This window comes from Fistularia commersonii, chromosome 17, assembly GCF_037954325.1.
Source record: "Fistularia commersonii isolate RoL2024-O1a breed Wild chromosome 17, RoL_Fcom_v1.0, whole genome shotgun sequence".
In the NCBI taxonomy this organism is placed as follows: domain Eukaryota; kingdom Metazoa; phylum Chordata; class Actinopteri; order Syngnathiformes; family Fistulariidae; genus Fistularia; species Fistularia commersonii.
Window position 1 is genome coordinate 9,544,032 of NC_141300.1, and position 21,623 is coordinate 9,565,654.

The window sequence follows — 21,623 nt, forward strand, 5'->3', positions numbered from 1 at the left end:
TGAATGGATACTGTACTGTATATAGTTTTAAATTTTGCCATTGAGAGCTTTTGATGTCACTCATTAACCTGGATCAGTTGAATGAATAAGGAATAACACTGAGCATTCATAAAAGAAGATGTCCCCACATGGGGAACATAGTATTACATGGTATATCTTTAACACCCAACTATTATTGTACTTGTACTGCTCATGCTGGCGGGTACAAAAACATCTCCATGTATCAGTACACTGGGTGTAATAATGAATTGAGTCAAGAAATGAAATGTAATGTCCTCATTTGATGGATTCCAAGAAGTTAATGTATTCATATGACTGTATTGTGTTGAGGAAATCCAACCAACTTACAGAGATGTTTATTTTGTTGAGTACAGAAATGATCAGCTGAATTGATAGTCTCTCGAGGCACTGTGATGAAATCATATCTCAGTACATTTTCAATGGTGACATTTTTTAATTTCAACCTTAAAAAATTGAGGTTTACGTGACACAAAAAAGCAAACTCCTCTTGTCACTGGTGAAAGATGAGCTCTTTGCTCTCTTGCTTTGTCACCACATATTGTCATGTGACCGTGAGTAAGTTGAAATCAATAACTGTTTTATCAGACTATGGATTAGTTTTGCCACAGATACTGACCTACTGTATTTCATGATCACAATGAAGATTAGTGCGGAAGTATGACCACTTGCTTTGAACTCTAGTAATATCGGACTCTGGTGATAATTATCTTGACATACATCCCTGATCCGCATAATCATATGTTTCATGTGACTGTTTTGCTTATTTCTGGAAAGTTTCCGGTTTCCTGTCATCACAAGTGTAACAGCCCTCATCCAATTAATCACATTCCCATTTTGTCTTATCTAGTTTTACACAAGACTAATTCTTCACCTTCTCTTCAAGTGAATAGTATCTTGAGCTTTGACAAATACCTCACAGAAATTTTGCAACAAAATAACAAAACATACTGTAGCAGTATTTCCTGCCCTACTATCTTGATATTTACTCCCAAATCAACAGCTGATAACATTTCCAATTCAGCCTCTACAACTGAGAATACATATATGATTACACAGGAAGGGAAAGTTATCATGATACACACTCAACATTTGGAAGCTTATTAAGCACAGACAGACAAACCCATCAGTTAAACAATTTCACAGCTTGACGCATTCATTTGTTCTACTTGTTTTTCCTAATATTTTGCAAACTTCTTTTTGGTAATCTTAAGTGAATTCTAAGGCAGCCCCTGCTCATTGTTTACTATTTTCCTGTTGATTTTTGGGGATTTTTTTTGGCCATTTTTTTAAATTATAAATACATTATATAATATTACATAATATTACAGTATTATACATTATAAGACCCTTAAAACCTAATATTCAGTCAGATGGCAAATCATTTTTAACATCTGTTTTCCATGCTTTTTAAGTATTTACGCTTGTTGTTGCTCCAAAAGCAGTTTGCTCTTTAAATCGTCACAATTTACACAAGTCAACATTGGGCTGTGTGAATAGCGGTTCAAAAGGCCAGAGACTGAATCACCGCACAACTCTGGAGTTGAGAGCATGCAAACTCTCAGAGTGAGTGACAGGTCACTAACCAGTCAGCGCCACTAAAAGTGCCACAGCATGCTAAACTGTCAGCAGGAGTAAATGCATTTACGCACTCCCTGCCAAAGTCAACCTGCTGGACACAGAGGCTTCTCACAAGGAAGACGAATTCCCTGCAGCCTCTCTTTGTTTGAGTCTAAATAATGTCATTCACAACTGATAAATGCCTACCTCAGTAAACGTGATTTTTCAGTTTACTCAAAGTAGCGAGAAATGTAAGAATAAAGTGTAATAATAAAATTCAAGGAATTATTTGAAGGTATACTATAACACATGGAAAGAAAAAAATATATCAAAAAACAGCTTGTAAGAACCCTAGAATTCTTCTCAAACACATCATATTATTATCCAGAAGTTACATAAATCCTGTGGATATGGCCTAACAATAATCGAGAAACTACTAAAATTTGTATGTCGTCATGAATGTTTAGGGATGAGCTTAAATCATTAAAGTAAAAAAGTAACAAATCAATGAGATTTATATTATACGATATTATCTAAAAATGTAAAAACAAAAAAAAACTGGACAGGGCTTATAGTGTAGTATTTCAACGAACTATATAAAACTATAAAAAACTATAAATGTAGTGTGTGTTAGGTTTTGAATTCTCAGAAAGTTGTGAATGTTGTGCTCGAACTACAGGTGGAATTTGCCTACCTGAATTATTGTGTGGTAAAAACAAATTAGTTTGTGGTTTATATTTGGTATATGATCTTCTTTACCTAAACAGATGACATTTTATATATAATAGAATTCTTGCTCTCCCTATATACTGTGCCAATTTTTTTCCCTCTATTGCAGAGCCCTAATTTAAACTTTACTCTGAATGTATCATTCTGGAGATAAAGCATATCCTTAAAGGTCTTGACTTGAGATCTACAAACTCATAATGTCCTGCTGGTATTAAGAACGTGACCACAGATCAGCGCAAAATGTTGCTTCCCTGCCACCTCCCCACTTGCTCAGTCGCGTCACGTACGTCTTGCACTGCAGATTGCTCATAAAAGACCTATGAACTTAGGTGTACAATTCATGACTTACAGCAGGTCAGCCAGACTGGGTACACACCCATATGTGCACACATTCACACACTCAACACACATCCTGGTCATCCTGATCCATCCACAGATTTTGGCTTTTGCTTCCACCTGCTGGTGACATTGATTCTGCTCATGGTAGGAAAAACCTCTCAGGATTATGTCTCTGACTTGCATTCCCATCAGGATCTGGTGGACTGGAGGAAGCCCTTGGCCTGGCAGGTAGGCCATCTTGGAGAAAAATATGACGCGTGGGTACACCAGCCAGTGGACAGGCCCATCAGACTGTTCGGAAACCCTTTCCTGGAAGCAAGCACCAAGACTTCATGGTGAGATAGGAGACATCCTTGAAGTATGTAAACAAAGCTCCACCTTGACATGGCTTACCCAGCGAGCCAGCTGCATCCCTATTAATATGAAAAATACAAAAACCTATATCCTAGACAGAGATGTGTTCAGAGACCTTTTTAAAAGATTCATCTCAATATTAGTGAAAATATGGAAAAGTACATGTTGAGAACTAGTTCTGTTTTGCCTGTTTTTTTTTTTTGTTTTTTTCGGAACTCAGCATTCAAAGGCTTTCCTCGAGCAATTTATTAAAAGCAATGCATCATAGCCTGCTTGAAATTACGAAGTTTTGTTATTTTGTTTAATTATATGTTCTTAATGATTTGCTCCTAATTTTTGATTATCTGTGGTCACCTCGCCATTAATATCTTTGCCAATTTGAATGCAATTTCTTGTGGAATTTTGGATCTTCTGAATGTGTTCCAGTATTTTTCTGTCAAAATGTGTTAATTATAAATATATAATTTGTTTTCCATTTCAGTTTTACAAGGTAATTGGTTTCCTTTTTTTTTCTTTTTTTTTCTTTCTTTTTTTTTTATAAATTCTTGATGACATAATTGCTTTTCTAGCGGTCTCTAGTAGTGTCTAAATCAGCAACTCCCTGTTATATATTGAATTATTTTCCAGTTTTACTCATTTATATATTGGTGATTAACTGAGACAATTACTATTTTCTCTCTCCATCAGGTACTGGGTACCAGTTGTATGGCTGCCTATTGTATTTTATCTCAGCTGGTTTTGCTACACAACTCTGGCAAAGGGCAACACCAGGGTAGTCATCACCTCAGGTAAAATACGCACTCATTCACATCTGCAATTAATCACTTCAATCATAACTACTAACTACTCATGTTTTCCATGTATATACATATATTTCCAAACTTGTTTTGTAGACTTTTCCATCACTGTCCATAAGTACATGTTCCTGCCACTTTTCCTGTTGGGCTGGTTCTTGTGGTCGTTCATTGAGTACTGCATCCATCGTTTTGTGTTTCACATGAAGCCACCAGCCCATAATTACTACCTCATCACGCTGCATTTTCTACTGCATGGACAGCACCACAAGGTAAACACACGTGGGCCTCGAGGCTGAGGAACTGCATCATAAAACTGATCATAAAGCGGTTAAAACCAAACAAATTTGAAACATGACATGAAGAAGAGGTCATATTTGGTCATCTTATATTACAGGTAATAAACCAAACTTCCTTCCTCTGTCCTGGACAAAATGGCCTCATACAGTTTTGGTCCGAATTGATAATAACTGTTATAAATAATCATGAAAACATTTATATTGTGTATTACAAAAAAACTGAGTGCAGTTTCAATTATACTAAACTTTGTATATACAGGTGGTCCTCACTTGACAACAAGGTTTCGTTCAAAGGGGTCTGACTTTAAGCCAGTTCGTCATTAAGCGAAACGCCATTTCTACCATACTACCATACAGTATTTGCATACATATTGGCCATTTGTACTGTGCTATTTTACCTTTTTTTTACTTTAATGTTTATATTAGCATGAATATAGACCAATTATAAGTGCGGGTAAGCACCTACAATACATACTCACAACTCCACTCAACTCAATACCTCCTCTGCCAGCGCATTCTCCGTGTATTTTAATATCATGGCAAAGCCCATTAACTGAGTACGTTGTTAAGTAAGGACCACTTGTATTATAAACCTATAATAAACTATTTTTTCTCCACAGTCTCCGTTTGACGGCTCACGGTTGGTCTTCCCACCTGGCCTGGCCTCGGTGGTGGTGGGAAGCTTCTACACAATCCTCTGCAGTGTTCTCCCAGAGACCCTCGGGACGTCAGTGTTCGTAGGAGGCCTGTGTGGCTACGTGGTGTATGACATGATCCACTATTACCTTCACTACGGCTCACCAAAGAAAGGCTCGTACATGTACGGCTTGAAGGCCTATCACGTCAAACACCACTTTGAGCACCAGCGAGCAGGTGAGAAGTAGAAGTAGGCATTTGACGGAGACGGTGTTTCCCATACATTGACAATGAGTGAGCTACAAAGGCATGTTGAGTGACAAATGTTATGCATTTCACTTTTAAGAATGTCAGAGAACTGTGTCACCCGCTTTCTATAAGTTCATGTGTTATCCTGTTAGGTCTATTAGGGTGGGGGACTGTCATTTAGGAATTTGTAAGTAATTTTTCCGCCCGATTTAGATAATCTTTCAATTATGTCAATTGAGATATTTTTTTGCGGCTGACTCTGGACTGACAGATATTTAATTTTAAAAATAAATGAATTAACTGACTGACCGTCCACAATAATAATTTAAGCCCACTTAATGTACGATATCACGCTAAATTTTCCTTAGCAATTATTTGATATCATGGGGGACACTTTTTATTGGCGATTGTTTTTACTGATTTCATTGTACTTTAAACATTGTTTCTGCTTATTCCTGGCCGAATGCTCGCTCGTCATTGAGGATTTATTCAATTACCAATTCATAAAACTCAAGTTGATTTCCAGCTACTTTTGAATCCCCTCCCGTTTTTATCAATAAATATTATCTTGCTAGCTTAGAAAACTGTATTGCACCATTCTAGATATGCAGTCTTACTGGTTTCTGGTTGACTTCCCAGATAAGTGAGATTAATAGCTCTCTAAATCAAATAAAAAGCAGTGCGTCCTATATGATTTAATAGATGTATTCATAGGTATATAGATGCCATCATATTGAGCAGATCCAAGTGTTTGTTTGCTTCCTGTATGAGATGAACTGGTGTCACATTAGCACTGACACAAAGTAATATTTCTTCATCCATCTGTACTTGTTCCTATACATCTTCACAACAACCAGCCACAGATGGTTGGGCAACACTGTGGGTCGCAGCAATCCTTGTGCTTGACCTGATACTTCTCATCTGGACTCATTTTCCCAGGTTTTGGAATCACTTCCACATTCTGGGACCACCCATTCAACACCGTCATTCCCGATGAAAAATTCTAACACAGAAGGGGCTCTTCCAAAAGGCCAACAGAACTTTTCCAGCATCCTCACTCGCAACCAGCCCTTACACTATAACTCTCCCATCCAGAGTGGACGACCCACTCATGAGGACTCTTCAGCTTCTGCAGCTCACCTGAACACATTCGCTCCCATGCCTGCTCTCTATTTCCTGATTGCAGCTTCTTTGTCAGTCATCTACAAGTGCGTGTGGGTCTGTGTGTCTGTGTGTATGTGTGCATGCGTGTGTATCTAAGGCACATTTTAGATATTTAAGCCATATTTTAATAATCAAACATTTACTTACCGGTTGAGCTCGTCGCTGCACTGACCCTCCGCATTAAGTCTTGCTCATGTTGTGGCGCAGCTGGGAGGTTCAAAGGGAGAGAGGGGGAGACACGTACAGGTGTAGATTTGTATGTTCATTGTAGAAATCCAAAGCCATTTTCCAGGCATAGAGGGCACATGTCCAAGCAAGCAGTGTGCCAGACAGTCTCATGTTACCCTGGAAAATTATATGAAATTTTTCCATCTCTTTATTTTTACTATAACTGAAAAGGTGATATATATAAAATACATAAAATAACCAACTAAAAAACACTGGAAAAAACAAAGAAGTAGCACATTAGTTACACATTGTGAGCTGCCGCCCAAATCAATCTTTAGTTCTTTTGCCATAAACTGGCATTGTCCAGGAAAAGTATCAGGAAAAAAAACTCAAGGTGGGGCCCAAATTAAACAAATACACTAAATTTGTTAATACGTATCACGATAAATGTGATTTCCCTCAAGAGCGAGCAAGAGAAAACAGGACGTGAAAGCTGGTGGGTGAAAGTGGAAGATGGGCATTGAGAGAAGAGTGGTAGTGGTTGTATGAGTCTGTGTGCATTAATAGAGGACAGCAAGTGAGAGACATTGAGCGAGAGATCTCCCAGACTGTAATCTCATATTCACTCAGGAAAAACTAAATCCTTTGAATCCTCCCTTATCACTGTTACCTGCTTGACTATCCACCACTCTTTCCCTCCACCGTGCCTATCCACTGCCCAATATGCTGCTAAACTACTTTGCCTCACCATGTTTAGCCTCACATGTTGCTTTGGAGATTAACTTAAAACATTTAGTTTTAAGATAGTTGCAGTTGCTGCAATTCAACTGGCGATTAGCGAGATCTCACTGCAATGCAAACTCTTATCTTGTTTTTTTTCCCCAGTCTGTTAATTTTCATTTACACTACAGATATGTAAAAGTAATATTTTGTAAGATGTTTTGTACATAGTACATTTCTTCAATCACACAGGTTTTTACATAGAAAGACATACAGATGGTGCCGTGCATTTGAAGGAATGATGTCAACCTCTCAAGACTGCCAGCTGTAGGGACTTTGGGGGTCAACAAAGGGATTTACAAAGTGACAAGCTATGTATTTTTACTCACAGTTTTTATCTAGAAATGTGTAAGCTAAGCATAGATTGGGCCCACAAAGCCCCCTGCAGATCCTCTCAGGATGACGACGGATAGGCCGTCTGACTGAACAGCATGGGTGGCTCTAGCTAGCAGTTGACGGATCCTAAGAATCTCTCCTCTTGACTCCCAGATCACTCACAAATACCCAAAGCAGAACAAATTCTAGGTTACCATTTGCAAAAGTGTTGGTAAGATATTAATAAGTGTGAACTTGAGTATGAGTAGAGACTTACATGTGTACATACATTCGTACATGTCAAATAACATTCTGTTTTCTCCTTTTTTTATTTTGCTCAGAAAACTTATTTTAAAAGAGAATTCAATACAGGGTGAGCTCAAAGCATTAGCATTCGTGGTCGTTTTGCATTTATCAGTTAATGTTATCACAATATGTTCATACATTTTGATGTACATTAATCATTTGTTAAAAAAAAAAAAAGCAATATTGCTTTGAAAAATTCTAACATTCTGTTTTTGTTGTTTGTAACAACAGAAATAGCAGTGATGATGATGACGATGATGATATAACTGTATCACCTGCTTTGCAACCTGACAGAATTTCCATGTTTTGATAAAATTCACAGATCTTATTTATGTGTATTTATATGGATAAGATTAAAATAGCAGCTTGAATGCTCTGATTCCCACAAGAGAACTTTTCCATTCACCAACTAATATTTCTTAAATCTGTTTACTACAATGCCGCGTTTATTTTGAAATTTTATGTCTATGCAAATGCAAACATTTGTAAATAAATGTTTATATTTCTGTTGTGGGCCTTCTTTAATTACCACATATTAAAATAGTAATCATCCATCCATCTTCTGCCACTTATCCTGCACTCAGGGTCGAGGCGGGGGAAGCTGGACCCTATCCCAGCTGTTGTCGGGCGAGAGGCGGTGTACACTCTGGAGTGGTCGCCTGTCAGTCACAGAACCACAGACAAAATTCACTCACTCTCTCATTTGGGGCAATTTCCCAATTTTTTTCCCCAATTAAATTGCTGCATATTTTTGTAATGTAGTAATCATCTAGATAAATGACATTACTTTATTATCTTCTCATAACTGCTCCCTGAAGCCTTGGTATTTCACCAGGTCTTTGTTCTCTGTCTTAACAATTTTTCTGTCTTTTGGGGTTGCAACATCCACAACAGTTGCTGTCTTCTGCTGCTTGTTCATCATCACTATATACCGATTGTTTGCCATCGCCAGTTTGCAGTCTGTCAGTATCTTGCCTCAGTCTTTCTGAATCACCTTTGGAGGTGATTCAGAAAGACTGAGGGTATGATGCTACATGTATGCATGTATTCTCTTGTCAGCATGCTAAACCCCGCACAGTTAAAATTGCCGAATGCCTGAGCAGTGCAATGGAGCGCTGAACTTGAATCAAAATCGAAGTCCGGTGACATCTAGTGGTGATTAAAGGGAAATGCGGTGGAAACAGCAAGTTATGAATTAACCCCTGAAAACACATCAACGGTATGTTGTAACGTGAGAGAATCTTTTAAGGATGTTAGTTACATATTCAAGAAAAGCAGGAAGAATTGAATATGTTTTAAAGAATAAACATGCATAACATTTAAAAAAGATAAAAGCTCAAGGAGAGATTTCAAAAAATCCCTTGAGGATTTTAAAGATAATGCATATAAGTTAAAAACTAAAGAAGTAATAAAAATAAGTGTGCATCAAGTATCTTTACTGTTATGTGTTGACACATTTGGAATGTTTAAACTGACTATTGTATACATTTGGTTGAATGTATGTACGAGGCAACCGAGAGGCACAGGAGGTTGCCCTTGTGTACGTTGATAATGGAGGTGAATAATCATCAGGTTGTTCACCCTGTTTTGTCCCTTTTTTTTTTTTGTATTCACGAGTCCTTCCACTGTTTAATGGGAGACCAGGTATGGATGACTTCGTCACAAAAGTCCATTTCAGTGTGTGAATGTGAATACATACAACATGTGGTAAAGTATACCCTGATAAATGCATCTGCTGACTGTATATATAATAACGTGTGTAAATGATGCACAACCTTCAAATGACACAGATGTACAAGTTTTCCTGATGCATCTCTTGATGTTTCTAATGAGACATGGTTGGTGGTGCAGTAGGACCCAGAGTCAGAGCAGCAGCAGCAGGAGCAGCGGGATTACAGTCAGCGAGGGCTGGAGGGAGGAGCCTCAACTTAAGCAAACAACCATCCACACCCAAATGTCTAGGGGAGTTCCTCTGCATTCTTGGAATACACACTATCATACAGCAACACCCAAAGAAAGCTGTTAGGGAGCAGGCTGAGCAGCCGGGTAAGTATGGCTGTGTGTGGATGAGACATTGTTTCACTGTGGTTTAAAGCAAACATGAACAGATATTGCTTTTTTTCTTTCCTTGTTGGTATATTTATGCGTTCTAGCTGGAGGGGGTGTGGGCCTGCTGCAGGACAGGACACAAGAACCTCGTCATCAACACCCCGACAGGTTGGTTTTTTGCCCTGACTCATCCTCTCTTTCACCCTTCAGGTCGTTTTCGTTTTGCTTCTCTCTTGCAGTCTGCATGAACAGGAAGTGCGGAGAGAATATTGTGAAACTCAAGCCCTTCCATTTACCATATAAAGGCAGACTACGATCATAGGGGTAAATTATGCAAAGGCTGGGATAATTCTGCATCGCTTTACTTCACATTCAGCCAGGGGTGAAGTTAGGATAGTCAAGTAAATGGCTATAAAAATGCTGGTATCACAACTTGTCATAAATGTAAACATTAGACTTTGAATGACTTAAATAATGCATTATGAAAACATGTCTGCAGTGTCTGCCATTTGCTTTTTCCACGACAATATATTGTGTTATGAGAGAGGGGGATTCAGAGAATAGGGTTAGTTGGAGGAGGCTGATTCACTGTGGTGAACCCAAAGGAAGTAGCTAAAAGGAAAAGCAGAATAAGACAATATTTAATGTTATAAGAATAACATCCGAAAGTAATAAAGAAGAAAACGATAAAAAGTTTAATAATAATGATGACTAACAGGATCTATCTCATGGAAAAGTAAAGCTTGTTTTCTGCACAATATCCCCCCAGAATCGGCATGAGTAAGGCAGGCGGCGATGATGGTGGACCCGAGAGTGACACAGCACAGAAGACGGAGGATGCATCTACTGCAGGAGAGATCGCAAACAAACTGAAGGGTGTCGCTATTGGACCAGGATGGACGAAGGTCAGCTGCCCCTGCTGTAAGACAGAACGAGTAGAGCCATTGGTCCTGGTGAAACTCGGGGAGAACGTTCGACCCGAAACCAAGAGGTGGCTCATCAAGCTGATCGCGGCTCCTCCGAAAGATGGAGGTGAGAATGGCAGGGATGAACTTTTGTCCTTTCTGCACTGATCCATCCATCCATCGTCTGTCTCTTATCCTGCACTCAGAGTTGCGAGTCGCGCTGGAGTCTATCCCAGCTGTCATCAAGCGAGAGGCGGGATACACCCAAGACTGGTCGCCAGGCAATCGCAGGGCTGTCGTTGTTGTTGTTTCACCTTGAATCGTCTCATTTTTGTGTTGGTGGAGTTTGTTCATCCCTTTGTCTCCTGGGGGTCTGGATAGCTGGTAATGGTAGGGTCTACCAAGGAAAGTGGTTCTAATTGAGGAACCAGACTATGAGTGATTTGAAAGCACCCAGATGATTGACATTGTGAGACAGCAAGGCACTTCATGAGGAAAAGGGAATCCGAGGTATCTGTCGGGGCACAGGCCCTGGGAGGAAAGTGCATTAGATCCAGGTCTGGGTTCACGTTGAGAAATTTCCCTGCGGGTTCACTGCTCCGATGCAAAGTCCCTTTTTGTGGCAGCAGACAAAATTGGGGACCTGAATGTGCCAGTTTTCTTGAGAGGGGGGGCCTCATACTGGAGGGGACGGAGATCTCTGATAGATGTTTACATTTACGCATTGAACATTTCATCAGTGTCAGGCCTGTTTGAGTTTACTTGGACCACTTTGTCAGAACACCTGATTCTGAGCAAGGAGACTTAGATTGGGGCTACTAATGGACTACAAGGCATGGTTTAGTCGTAGCAAACACCATGTTTTTTTGCATAGGACGCATTGACCATGTTCTGCCGCCAGATTTGTGGCAGTGTGGCTCTGTGTCTCATCCCAGAGGGGATCTGTGGGAGTCCTGGGGCCATTGTTATGAGCCATCTGGTCAAATGTAGCAAGAGCAGTCCGCATTCTTGGCATGTTTTCCGACATGTTTCCAGCGGCCGTTTGGCTCCACCAGGGCTGCTCTTTGTCATCAATTCTATTTGTGATTTCCAGTTACGATGAGGAGAGTGCACAGATCGGCGACCTCTGGATTGTTGTGTTGCTTTTCATAGACGATATGGTCCTCATCATCGTATAACCCTCGCCAGGCTCTTTGTCAGTTATTGCCACCCGAGTCTGAGGAGGTCGGTATTCCCTAGAAACCAGTGGATCGCTTTGATCATTTCTTTTTTTTAATGTCCTGACCAGGCAAAGACCATAAAAGAGCATAATCCTCTCATTTGTTGACAAATGACAACACTGGAGCAGTAATATCTTCACCGGTCTTCTGCAGGTGCAGCACTGCTGGCTCATCCGGGTGAAGACGCTACCGGCAACATCATCATCGTCTCTGCCCCTCGCTGTACTTTGCTACGAGCCACCGAAGACCTGGGATTGTGCAGGACCTATCGCAACGGGGACATGGAGGCCTTCTCATATCACGACAGAGACAACTTTAAAGATTCAGGTACAGCAGTGAAACAATTCATTTCCTTGATAAATCATGCAGTGTGACAACAGAAATTCATGTTGGTTTGATGCATTGGTTTTCCAAAAGTGAGCTGGAACTGAAAGCCGGACGACTGTTCTTAAACATTTTTATATAAATTTTGACTTTGACATCCGCAGAGTTGCTTGTTCAGGGCTCTTACTTTGAAGGACATATCATTCGATGATCAAATGTGACTGCAACTCTAATGCCAAGTGTTTTGAACGCTTGTTGAACTCCTCTGCTTGTACGGCTGCCTGTTTGTTTATTTCATAGTGTGATGTCATGGTGTTACTGCACTATTTCCTGTGTGATTAATCGGAGTCTCTTAAAAATATCCAAAGTTGGGACTTTCTATATGAAAAAGGATAAATGCCGCATCCTGGATCAATAAAGAGCCATTGGTAAACTCAGCATCTAAAAACAAATCACAAAGCAATTTTTCATCATAGATTCATTTCATTGTAGTTACAGCCCAGGTGATATCTCAGATGATAAGAAAAATGACTTCATTTGAATTTTGATGTTAAACCATAAAACTAAACTTGGGTTCGAGTCAAATGAAGCTCCCAGAACTCCAATGTTAGAGGTCCTTTGTTTTCCGACTCAACTAAACAAGACTGCTGTCAAACTTAATGCTCTGCATACTTGAAATATCCTTCAGTAATTGTTGGAATTTGAGTCAATTTTCCCGTCGAGTACTTTTAGTCAAGCATTAATATTGGGATTTGTCTGAACCACTCTTTATGACATTGTAAAGGACAGTCTCAGAATTTATTTCACATCAACAACATAAAGATCTCATATTATTAATTCAAGAAGTAAAGTTAAATAAAGGAATTAAGATTATGAGTTGGCATGAGTTCTTAGTAAAAACAAAGTAATGTAATAAGTTGATTGTGTTATTTAAGATATGCAAAGAAAATGAAGGATTGCAGCAACAATGAAACCAATCATAATTGTAAGCATGTTTCCCACTTTATCACACCATCGCTACCCCCTATTTTGGATGTCATGCTTTCATTCAAACCAAATAGCTTGTCTTTTAAATTCATTTCCTGAACACTTAACACCACGCAGCAGCTCCTGCGCTGATTTCACGCTGATTAAAATGACCTCATTTTGACAGAAGTATATCGAGCGTTAACTTCCAAGTTTCGTTTTAAACAGACAACATGGAGGTGTTCCTGACTCTGGCGGAGAGACAGTACATAGTGAAGTATGAGCTGGACGGCCTGCGGGCACAGAGGGATCTGAGAATACCCGGCCTAGTCAACAACGAAGCGCTGCTGGTCCGAGACAACATCTGTACGTTTGAAAATGCTCTTTACAACTTCGCTTTCTGATCAAAGTTTGAACCGGGCACGACACCATGAAGCGTATAAGCATAAGAGGTGAAATGGATGAGAAAAATTCATTCAGATCAGAAGCCGCAAGTTTCCACTTCTACATTTGCAGATCTAGATCATAAAAACGATATTATGATTCACAGCATTTCTGCACTGTTAACCTTGCCTCACAGAGATAACGTGAACATTGTCCGACTTTTCATCCAGTTATACGACGTGCATCCACAAACAGCTGATCTTAGCTTTTTTTTTTCTCTCAGCGTCGGCCTCACTTTGTGCCTTAGCGTTGGCGTGAGCGTATATTTGCAGAATTGTTATTGCTTACTTGCAAGACTCCCCTTCATGTCGTGTTCCAGCGTCCCCCCCTCTGGTACACCATTGCTTCATTGGAAACCCTGACACTGACAATTCTGTTGCAGGGCAAAAGATGTGCTCAGCAGGCGTGATCATGGACACGTTTCCTTTGCATAACCAGGAGCAACTGAAAGACCTCGGCAAATCGTGGTACTCCGGGAACCAGCTGGTCCAACCACTAGGTGTGTGGAAATGTGCTCTCCAAACACAAAACCTCCATAGATACCTGGAGTGCTTGGACTTGTCCAGTTGTATGAGGTAGCAGGAGACACTCTACACAGTTGGAACAAGGTTCCCATCATTTCCCACAGGGAATTTGGAAGCCAAATCACCCCTTGAACTTGTTCCTCAAACCATCCCTGAACTATTTTTGCAGCATGACAGACTGCAATAAGCAGACAACATTAAGGGAGTATCACTGCCAGGAATAGCTGTATTAGATCTACAACCATATTTGGGTTGTGCCAGTTCGCCAAGCTGAGGATCACCGGGGCATCAGGGGCTGTTGTTATGTTTCTGTGTCAAATCAGATGATGAATATCTCTTCTCTCCTCTTGCTGCCTGTTTCAGACTCCATCAATGCATACTTCGGAAGCACAATCGGATTTTATTTCAGCTTCCTTGACTTCTACACCTGGTCTCTCCTGCCGCCGGCTATTCTCGGCCTGTTCATCGCCTACTTTTCAGGTGCAGTTGTACTGATTTCTGATTCTGGGGTTGTATATTTTTCACAGACATAAAATTAAATTACACCCAGGTAAGTGATCCTAAAATGACAACAAAGGTAATAATTTGTTTCATTGTTCTAATTTTTAACATCCCTTTTTCCATTGTCTGGATTTTGTATTTTTGTATTTTTTGTATTTTGTTTTGAATTTTTATATTCTTATAGAAAATATTAATGATTTCAAGGGTATTGTATGAATTGCTTTGTTCAAAGCGACTAACTATGTTTTTACCTATTGCTTCCCCTAGGTGAAGTCCAGAGTGAGATGGTGGAGTCCCTTTCGGGCCCCCAGGTCCGGAGCGATGAAAATGACCCCCTCCTGGGGGTTAGCGGGCACATGATTCAGGCTGTTTTCAGCATGATTTGGTCAACTGTGGTCATGGAGCTGTGGAAGCGCCGCAGCTCCTCGCTGTCCTACCATTGGGGGAACCTCCGCCTTGCCGAGCGCTTTGCTGAACCTCGGCCGGGTTTCCATGGCGACATAGGGGTCAACCCTGTGACCCGTCGTGTGGAGCCACTGTTTCCCGAGTGGAGGAGGGACCTCCGCATGGCCTTGGCGTCGGTTCCAGCGGTGGGGATGTTCCTGGGTACGAACCCTGCACCTGACTGCACTTTTTTGCACAATCTCCATCTCCACTCACCACTCTCATCCATGTAACATTTATATTTTGATAAGAGTTACACATTCTCCAGCACATCTTGCTTGGTATCATTTCATTTTTACTATCCACATTGCCTACTGTGCCCCTGATCTTTCTATAAGCATTTCATTTATTTCTTTTTATAAATTTATATTCTATTGTATTAATTGTACATAGCCATATTTGTATGCGCTTCCTTTCTTTTCTTATTATTCTTATAATTAGTATTCGCACACTTTTCTACCCTGTAATGCTGCTATGACGATTGAATTTCCCCATCGAGGGATCAATAAAGTACATCTTATCTAATCTTAGAAGAAATGAATCATGGTAGTTTTCTGGTCATCTCGTGATTGTCATATCTCATCCCGCAGCGCTGGTTGTCCTCGGGATGATGTGCTTCTACTGGGCGGAGGCTCAGGTGCAGCAGCTCCACCAGGACTGGGACTCTCTGCTGTCACAGACTCTGCTGTACACGCCCTCGGTCCTCCACATCGTCTACACAAATGTCCTGGCGACCGTGTACAAAAGGGTGGCTCAGGCTCTGACTGAATACGGTGGGTAGAAAATTAGGTTGTGCCAGAGGGGGAATCGAGACAAGGGTTGTAGTCAACACAGCTGACGTCAGCTAACAAAGAACTCTCTGCTCACATAGCAATTGTTTTGTCCAATCAGAGAACCACAGAGAAGAATCTGCTTTCCAGAACCATCTCACAGCCAAAGTCCTAGTGGTTAGTTTATCTTCCTCTCTTCTCCTCTCGGGCGCAGTTTAGGTTGGTTTGGGAAGATTGTGTGACAAAACATTGTAATATAAATTCTGGAAATTACCTTAAAATTGAGCAAAATTTCCAAAGTAACTGGGGGAAAAGAGACATCCCTTTTTGTTTAGCTTAAAAAATTGCCTGTTTAGTTTTTTACTCTTATTATTTCCTCTAGGGGGTTTTTGGGAGCCACCAACTTAAAAGTGCAAATTGCGCCTGACCATGAAAAAATCTAATCTCCTACATTTTTTACGTTCCACAAGTTAATTTTATAATTTTCTTTCTCTTTTCTCTCCCCGTCTCCCACCTCAGTTCACGTTCTTCAACTACTTTGCCGTTCTCTTCCACATTGCCTTCTACAAGCAGGACGTGCCTCTGCTTCGTAAGGTAACATCCAGAAGTCTGCAGGACTGTCTCAGAAAATTAGAATATTGTGAAAGTTCTTTATCTTCTATAATGCAATTAAAAAAAAACAACAAGTACTTTTTCATGATATTCTAATATTTTGAGATATGATTTTGGAGTTTTCTTAAGATATAAACCATAACCAGCAATGTTAAAATAATAAAAGGCTTGCAATATTTCAGTTGATTTGTAATGAATCCAGAATGTATGGCATTTTTGTTTTTGTAATTGCATTACAGAAGATAAAGAACTTTATCACAATATTCTAATTTTCTGAGACAGTCCTGAATTGCTCTTTCTATCCACCCAAACAACCAAGAAAATATTATATTATAGTAACCAATATTTACATTAACTTCAAATACACTTGAGGTTTGGACCTTCCAAACACAGCATTGGACCATGTTACATTGTTGTACACTCAATCCCATATTGCAGTTGTATTTACTCTGTGCCAGTGCAGCAGATCATACAGTAGAACTTCGACTTACAAGTTTCCCAACTTAAGAGTTCTTCGAGATACAGGCAGTCACAAATTTTTGCTTTGTGAGATGAGCTGAGATTTGAGTTACAAGCGAGCAGGATGAGCGTTCAACACCGAAATGGCCGCCGCTGTCCATGAAGTGGCGTTAAATGACAAGTCTGACGTGTCCCCTGCCACGAGGTAGCCCCGCGAAAAGCATAGAATTTAAGTGAGGTGTGTGTGACGGTTTGATCATTTAACAAAGAGGACCAACACTCACTCCATTGCTAATTTAAGTTTAGCAATAAAGTGTTGCATGGAGTGCAAGTTATATTTAGCGTGAAACGTTTAGTATGTGGCAAGTAAGTTAAGTTAAGCAATAGAAAACCAAATGAAAAACTCAGCCGAACTCCTCTGGGGCTGTTGGCTCCTTCCTCTGATCGGTAAATACCAATCCGATACCGATTGGTACCGATACCGAATAATAAAACCATTTTTTCTTTGCATTGTATTTAATTATGTAATTCAATTTATTGTACATCATTTATATTTATGAAATACATTTCTTATTCAACAACACGTTACAAAACCAGGGGCGCTGGAACATATTAATAGAATTTCAATTCATTCTAATGGGGGCGTCTAATTTGACATACGAGAAAAGTGAGTAACAAGCTCGGTTACGGAAGAAATTAAACTCATAAGTCGAGGTTCCACTGTACTTAAGCACTGTATGCATGACTGGCTACCACCACAAGAGAGAGCAGTGAGCACCTTGGGTGTAAATGGTGCCAGTGGTCGGAATTTGCTCTCGTCAGAACGAGCCGGCCGAGATGCATGCGTGGAATCAGCTCAGTCCCACTCTTGGAATGAAAACACGCTTTAGCCGTGATAGAAAAAAAAAAACTGTGTACGTAAAATCCCACATTAATCTCATCCCTAATCTCCCCCATCTGCGTACAAAGCGCCTGGCGTCTCTGCTCATCGTGACCCAGCTGGTGAACCAAGTGACGGAGGTAGTCGTGCCCTTCCTGGTGGACCGCTTCATCAGTGCCCCTCACCGGACGGAGAGCGCAGACGACCCTCAGGAGGACAAATTCAGGAATCAAATCACTCTGCCTGCATTTCCTGTGCGAGAACACTCTGAAAGATGACGCTTTGAAATTTTGAATTAAATCTTGTCTTTGCGCTTACAGTTTTTCTCTTTGCCTCAGGGCCTGTTTGCGGAGTACATAGAGCTCCTGGTGCAGTTTGGGTATTTGAGCCTTTTCTCCTGCGTGTATCCTCTGACTGCCGTCCTGCTGCTCGTCAACAACCTCACGGAGATCCGCTCGGACGCCTACAAGATCTGCAAGCTCTTCCGCAAGCCCTTTTCCCCCCCTGTGGCCAACATGGGTGTGTGGCAGGTCAGAGAAACGAGACGGCAATGAGATGCTAAGTACGTCAAAGTCAGCCGGTGACCAGCATGTCGCCATTGTCTTGACCTACAGGTCGCGTTTGAGGTCCTGAGCTTTGTGTCGGTTGTGTCAAACTGCTGGCTGCTGACGTTGTCGCCACAACTGCAGCATCTATGTCAAGAGGGCGGAATGAGCGACACAAATCTTCTGGTGTCAGCTGTTCTGGTAGAGGTAGGAAGGACGGCGGAGGATAAGATACTTTCGCGACAAAGGTCGGAATCACGTCTTCAAATGTTTTCGCAGCATCTGCTGATCGTAGTCAAGGTGATTTTGGCGTTCCTCATCCCAGATGAGCCGGACTGGATCAGGAAAAAGCGAGAGCACATTGAGTACAAATCCATGCAGGCCCTGGGACAGCAGGTTGACACTTTCACCCTAGGATTTTTCTTTTAGAATTAAAGTTTTTGTATTTTCTTTTTTTTTGTGCTGGCATAATGACTTTTCTTCTCTCCCTCCAGAAATTGCTTTCTGGGGATTGATCCTGTTTCAGAGCAGGAGGATGTTCTCTGCTGCTGCTGCTGCCAGGAGATTATTAATTCACCCTGGTGGACCCCGAGTTGACAACCTCCATTGTTCACACCGCTGTGCCACTGTATAAATTTAAAGGTACTGTTTGTATCTTTTGGAACGAATTAGCGCGGCTCCAACCAAAGAGTCACAGCAACATTTATTAAATCACCCACCGCCCGAAACCTGCAACTTGAGTGCAAAACAACATGAGCGATAAGAATCCCCATCATCCTCGTGATATGCCTCCGCCTGCTGGTGAAAAGTGAGAAGAAACATTAAGTACATCAGGAGACACAGAGGGGTCTTCATGCACATTTTGTTTTCTAATTAAGTATAATTTAGTGAGCATCGGAAATAGCCATCCTGTTTACACAGTCCAGAAATTTTCCCTAAAAATTAACCACAAATTAGAGTGGCGTGACGGTGCGGGTGTTTTCGCTTTGCAGCAGAGTTGAGTTGGAAAGTTTTCCCGGCACAACAAAATGAGAGAAAAAAAAGACTAAAAAGTTGAAAATACACCGTAAAAATAATTGTTACGAAAGTTAACATCAAAAGAGAAACAAATTTTTGCTTTTGACTACTTACTGGGGACATAATTCAGGGTCAAAGCCTGGAGAGTGAACCTGACCTCAAGTGAGTAGTGAGTGAGACGTATCCCTATTTTTCAAAGTTCAATACAGTATATAGTAAATGTTCCTTCCTTAAATGGCATGGTGCTTCAAATACTGCAAGTGTAATCGAGTCAGTAAAAAGTGTTTTTATCGTTTTGCCATACAATGTGCAAAATGAATATATTTGAATGTGTAAAGATGCCTAAACTCGTGGGATATGAATTCCTGCTTTGTTACGCGGGACGCCATGGCGTTCTGTTTGTTCCATGAGGGATTAACGTGAAATAGTATTTCATGTTAGAATCAGATAAGAACTACTAGTTGCTACCACTAGATGATAGCGATCACCATTAGTAAACCCAACAGTAGTGGGTGTAAAGGTATTCTACATTTATATATATATCCATCTATCTATATTTATATAGGTAGATAGATATGTGTGTGCTTGTATATTTATATATATAGGTTTAAAGATATATGTAAATAAATGAATATATATATATATATATATATATATAATGTTTAATTAAGGTTCAAGGAATAATACACAGTTCCTTTCAGCGCCATTATAACACCTTTGAGCAGGTTTTTTTGTTCAAAGGTATTGATTAAAGCTATTATTTTTAAAAATATCTCTTCGGGAAGTGATGTTGCAAAGAATTCCGAATTTGTCGGATGGAGACGAATGGCGTTGACGCCATTGAACCGTCAAACTCGGCTTCAAGTGTAGTTTTTGAACTTAAGCTTGCAGTTTGGGTTTATTTAAAGTTTAGTGGACGATCTTCCTTTTTTTAATTATCATTTTACAATGTATCACTTAACAGGTTTCATCGAAAGTGTATGATACTGTCGGTTTTGATTTGGTTATCACATCATAGCTGCCTATATCCTCAAATGACATCAGTGCTAGGATGTAAAAACTGTAAAACATGTGTGATCTGGAGAAACCGAAGGACCTCACAATGCTTTGCCTTGAGAGATCGTATTTTTTTATGTTTGCAGACTTTTATTATGTGCCTCTAATGACTGAGATCACTGTGGTGCGACTAATAATTCACCTTGAAGTATAAAAGTACAGCTTTTGCTGCCGGCAGTGGCCACATCATATGCAAGTATGTTGGTTAATCCCCCTGGGGATTCCCTCATGTGTGCTGAACAACAAATGCATTCTTTAAGATGTAAGTGTAAAAATCATCCAGTCATTAGGATGCGCTTTTCACTCTCCGGTATCATTATTTCAGCTTTTCAGTGGCCCTGGTGGCTGGATAAGAAAGATCAGCAAATATGAAGTTTGAAGGTGTGACTTCCCAAACTGGCTGCAGCAGCTGTGGTAGATTTGACAGATATGAGACTGTGTGTGTGTGTGTGTGTGTGTGTGTGTGTGTGTGTGTGTGTGTGTGTGTGTGTGTGTGTGTGTGTGTGTGTGTGTGTGTGTGTGTGAAAGAAAGAGAGAGTGTGTGTTTACGGTGAGTGTGTGTGTGTGTTCTGGTCTAAGTGTGGAAATGAAAACATAAACAAAGATTAGGATTTCAGGTCAGGAACAGAGGTGATGATGTTTGCTGTTTATCCAATAATAAAGTCACTGAATGAAGGTGCCTGTGAAGTCACGTCTCATTGGTGAGAATGCGGTCGGTCACATTCGGTGAAATCAACACGGCACAAACATCTCGGTCATTGGTTTAGTTAATTTTAATAAATAAATAAAGAAAATATGTTCACGGCTCCATAGAGACATGTTCCCACAGTTACAATGCAGGTCAGTAGACAACACACAAGGGAAGACAGACTGCAGTTACACAGGATTAATGGGGTTTTGTCCCGTTCTGCAAAGCTTTTATGCTTCTATGGATGATGAAATGTGAGCAATAATCACTTTTCACGCTCTTTATATAGTCAAGGGCCGTCTGGTCACTGGTTAAAAAGCCAATTTATGCATTAAGCTGCAGGGATGGATGAACAAGCTCTATTCAGCAGAATATAGGAGGAATATTTAGCTTATTTTACAGCTTTGGAATCACCTGGCCACTCTGTGGTTCTCACATTGGGACAGGGGTTTATGTGGAAGAACCACATTAAGGTAAAATGTAAAACCAAATAATGAGACTCCAGTAA

General features: G+C 40.4%; 2 protein-coding genes across 2 annotated transcripts in view; both read left to right on the forward strand.

The window, feature by feature from the left end:
- The window catches only part of fa2h (fatty acid 2-hydroxylase), a 28,348-nt gene extending 20,131 nt beyond the window's left edge, over positions 1-8,217 (forward strand). The window contains exons 3-7 of the mRNA XM_086162969.1: positions 2,839-2,981; positions 3,688-3,788; positions 3,894-4,066; positions 4,714-4,966; positions 5,918-8,217. Of these exons, the coding sequence (XP_086019095.1) occupies positions 2,839-2,981; positions 3,688-3,788; positions 3,894-4,066; positions 4,714-4,966; positions 5,918-5,985 (738 nt within the window). The 3' untranslated portion in view covers positions 5,986-8,217. The remainder of the gene's footprint in view (positions 1-2,838; positions 2,982-3,687; positions 3,789-3,893; positions 4,067-4,713; positions 4,967-5,917) is intronic.
- Positions 8,218-9,546: 1,329 nt separating this feature from the next.
- ano10b (anoctamin 10b) lies at positions 9,547-19,406 on the forward strand. Its single transcript, XM_086163676.1, has 16 exons — positions 9,547-9,757; positions 9,865-9,928; positions 10,530-10,792; positions 12,039-12,212; positions 13,404-13,541; positions 14,002-14,118; positions 14,507-14,623; positions 14,912-15,250; positions 15,679-15,861; positions 15,980-16,035; positions 16,378-16,452; positions 17,899-18,063; positions 18,148-18,339; positions 18,424-18,561; positions 18,634-18,750; positions 18,849-19,406. Exons 1-16 carry the CDS (start codon positions 9,547-9,549, stop codon positions 18,867-18,869), a joined length of 2,370 nt encoding a protein of 789 aa, XP_086019802.1. The 3' UTR covers positions 18,870-19,406.
- Positions 19,407-21,623: the final 2,217 nt, after the last annotated feature.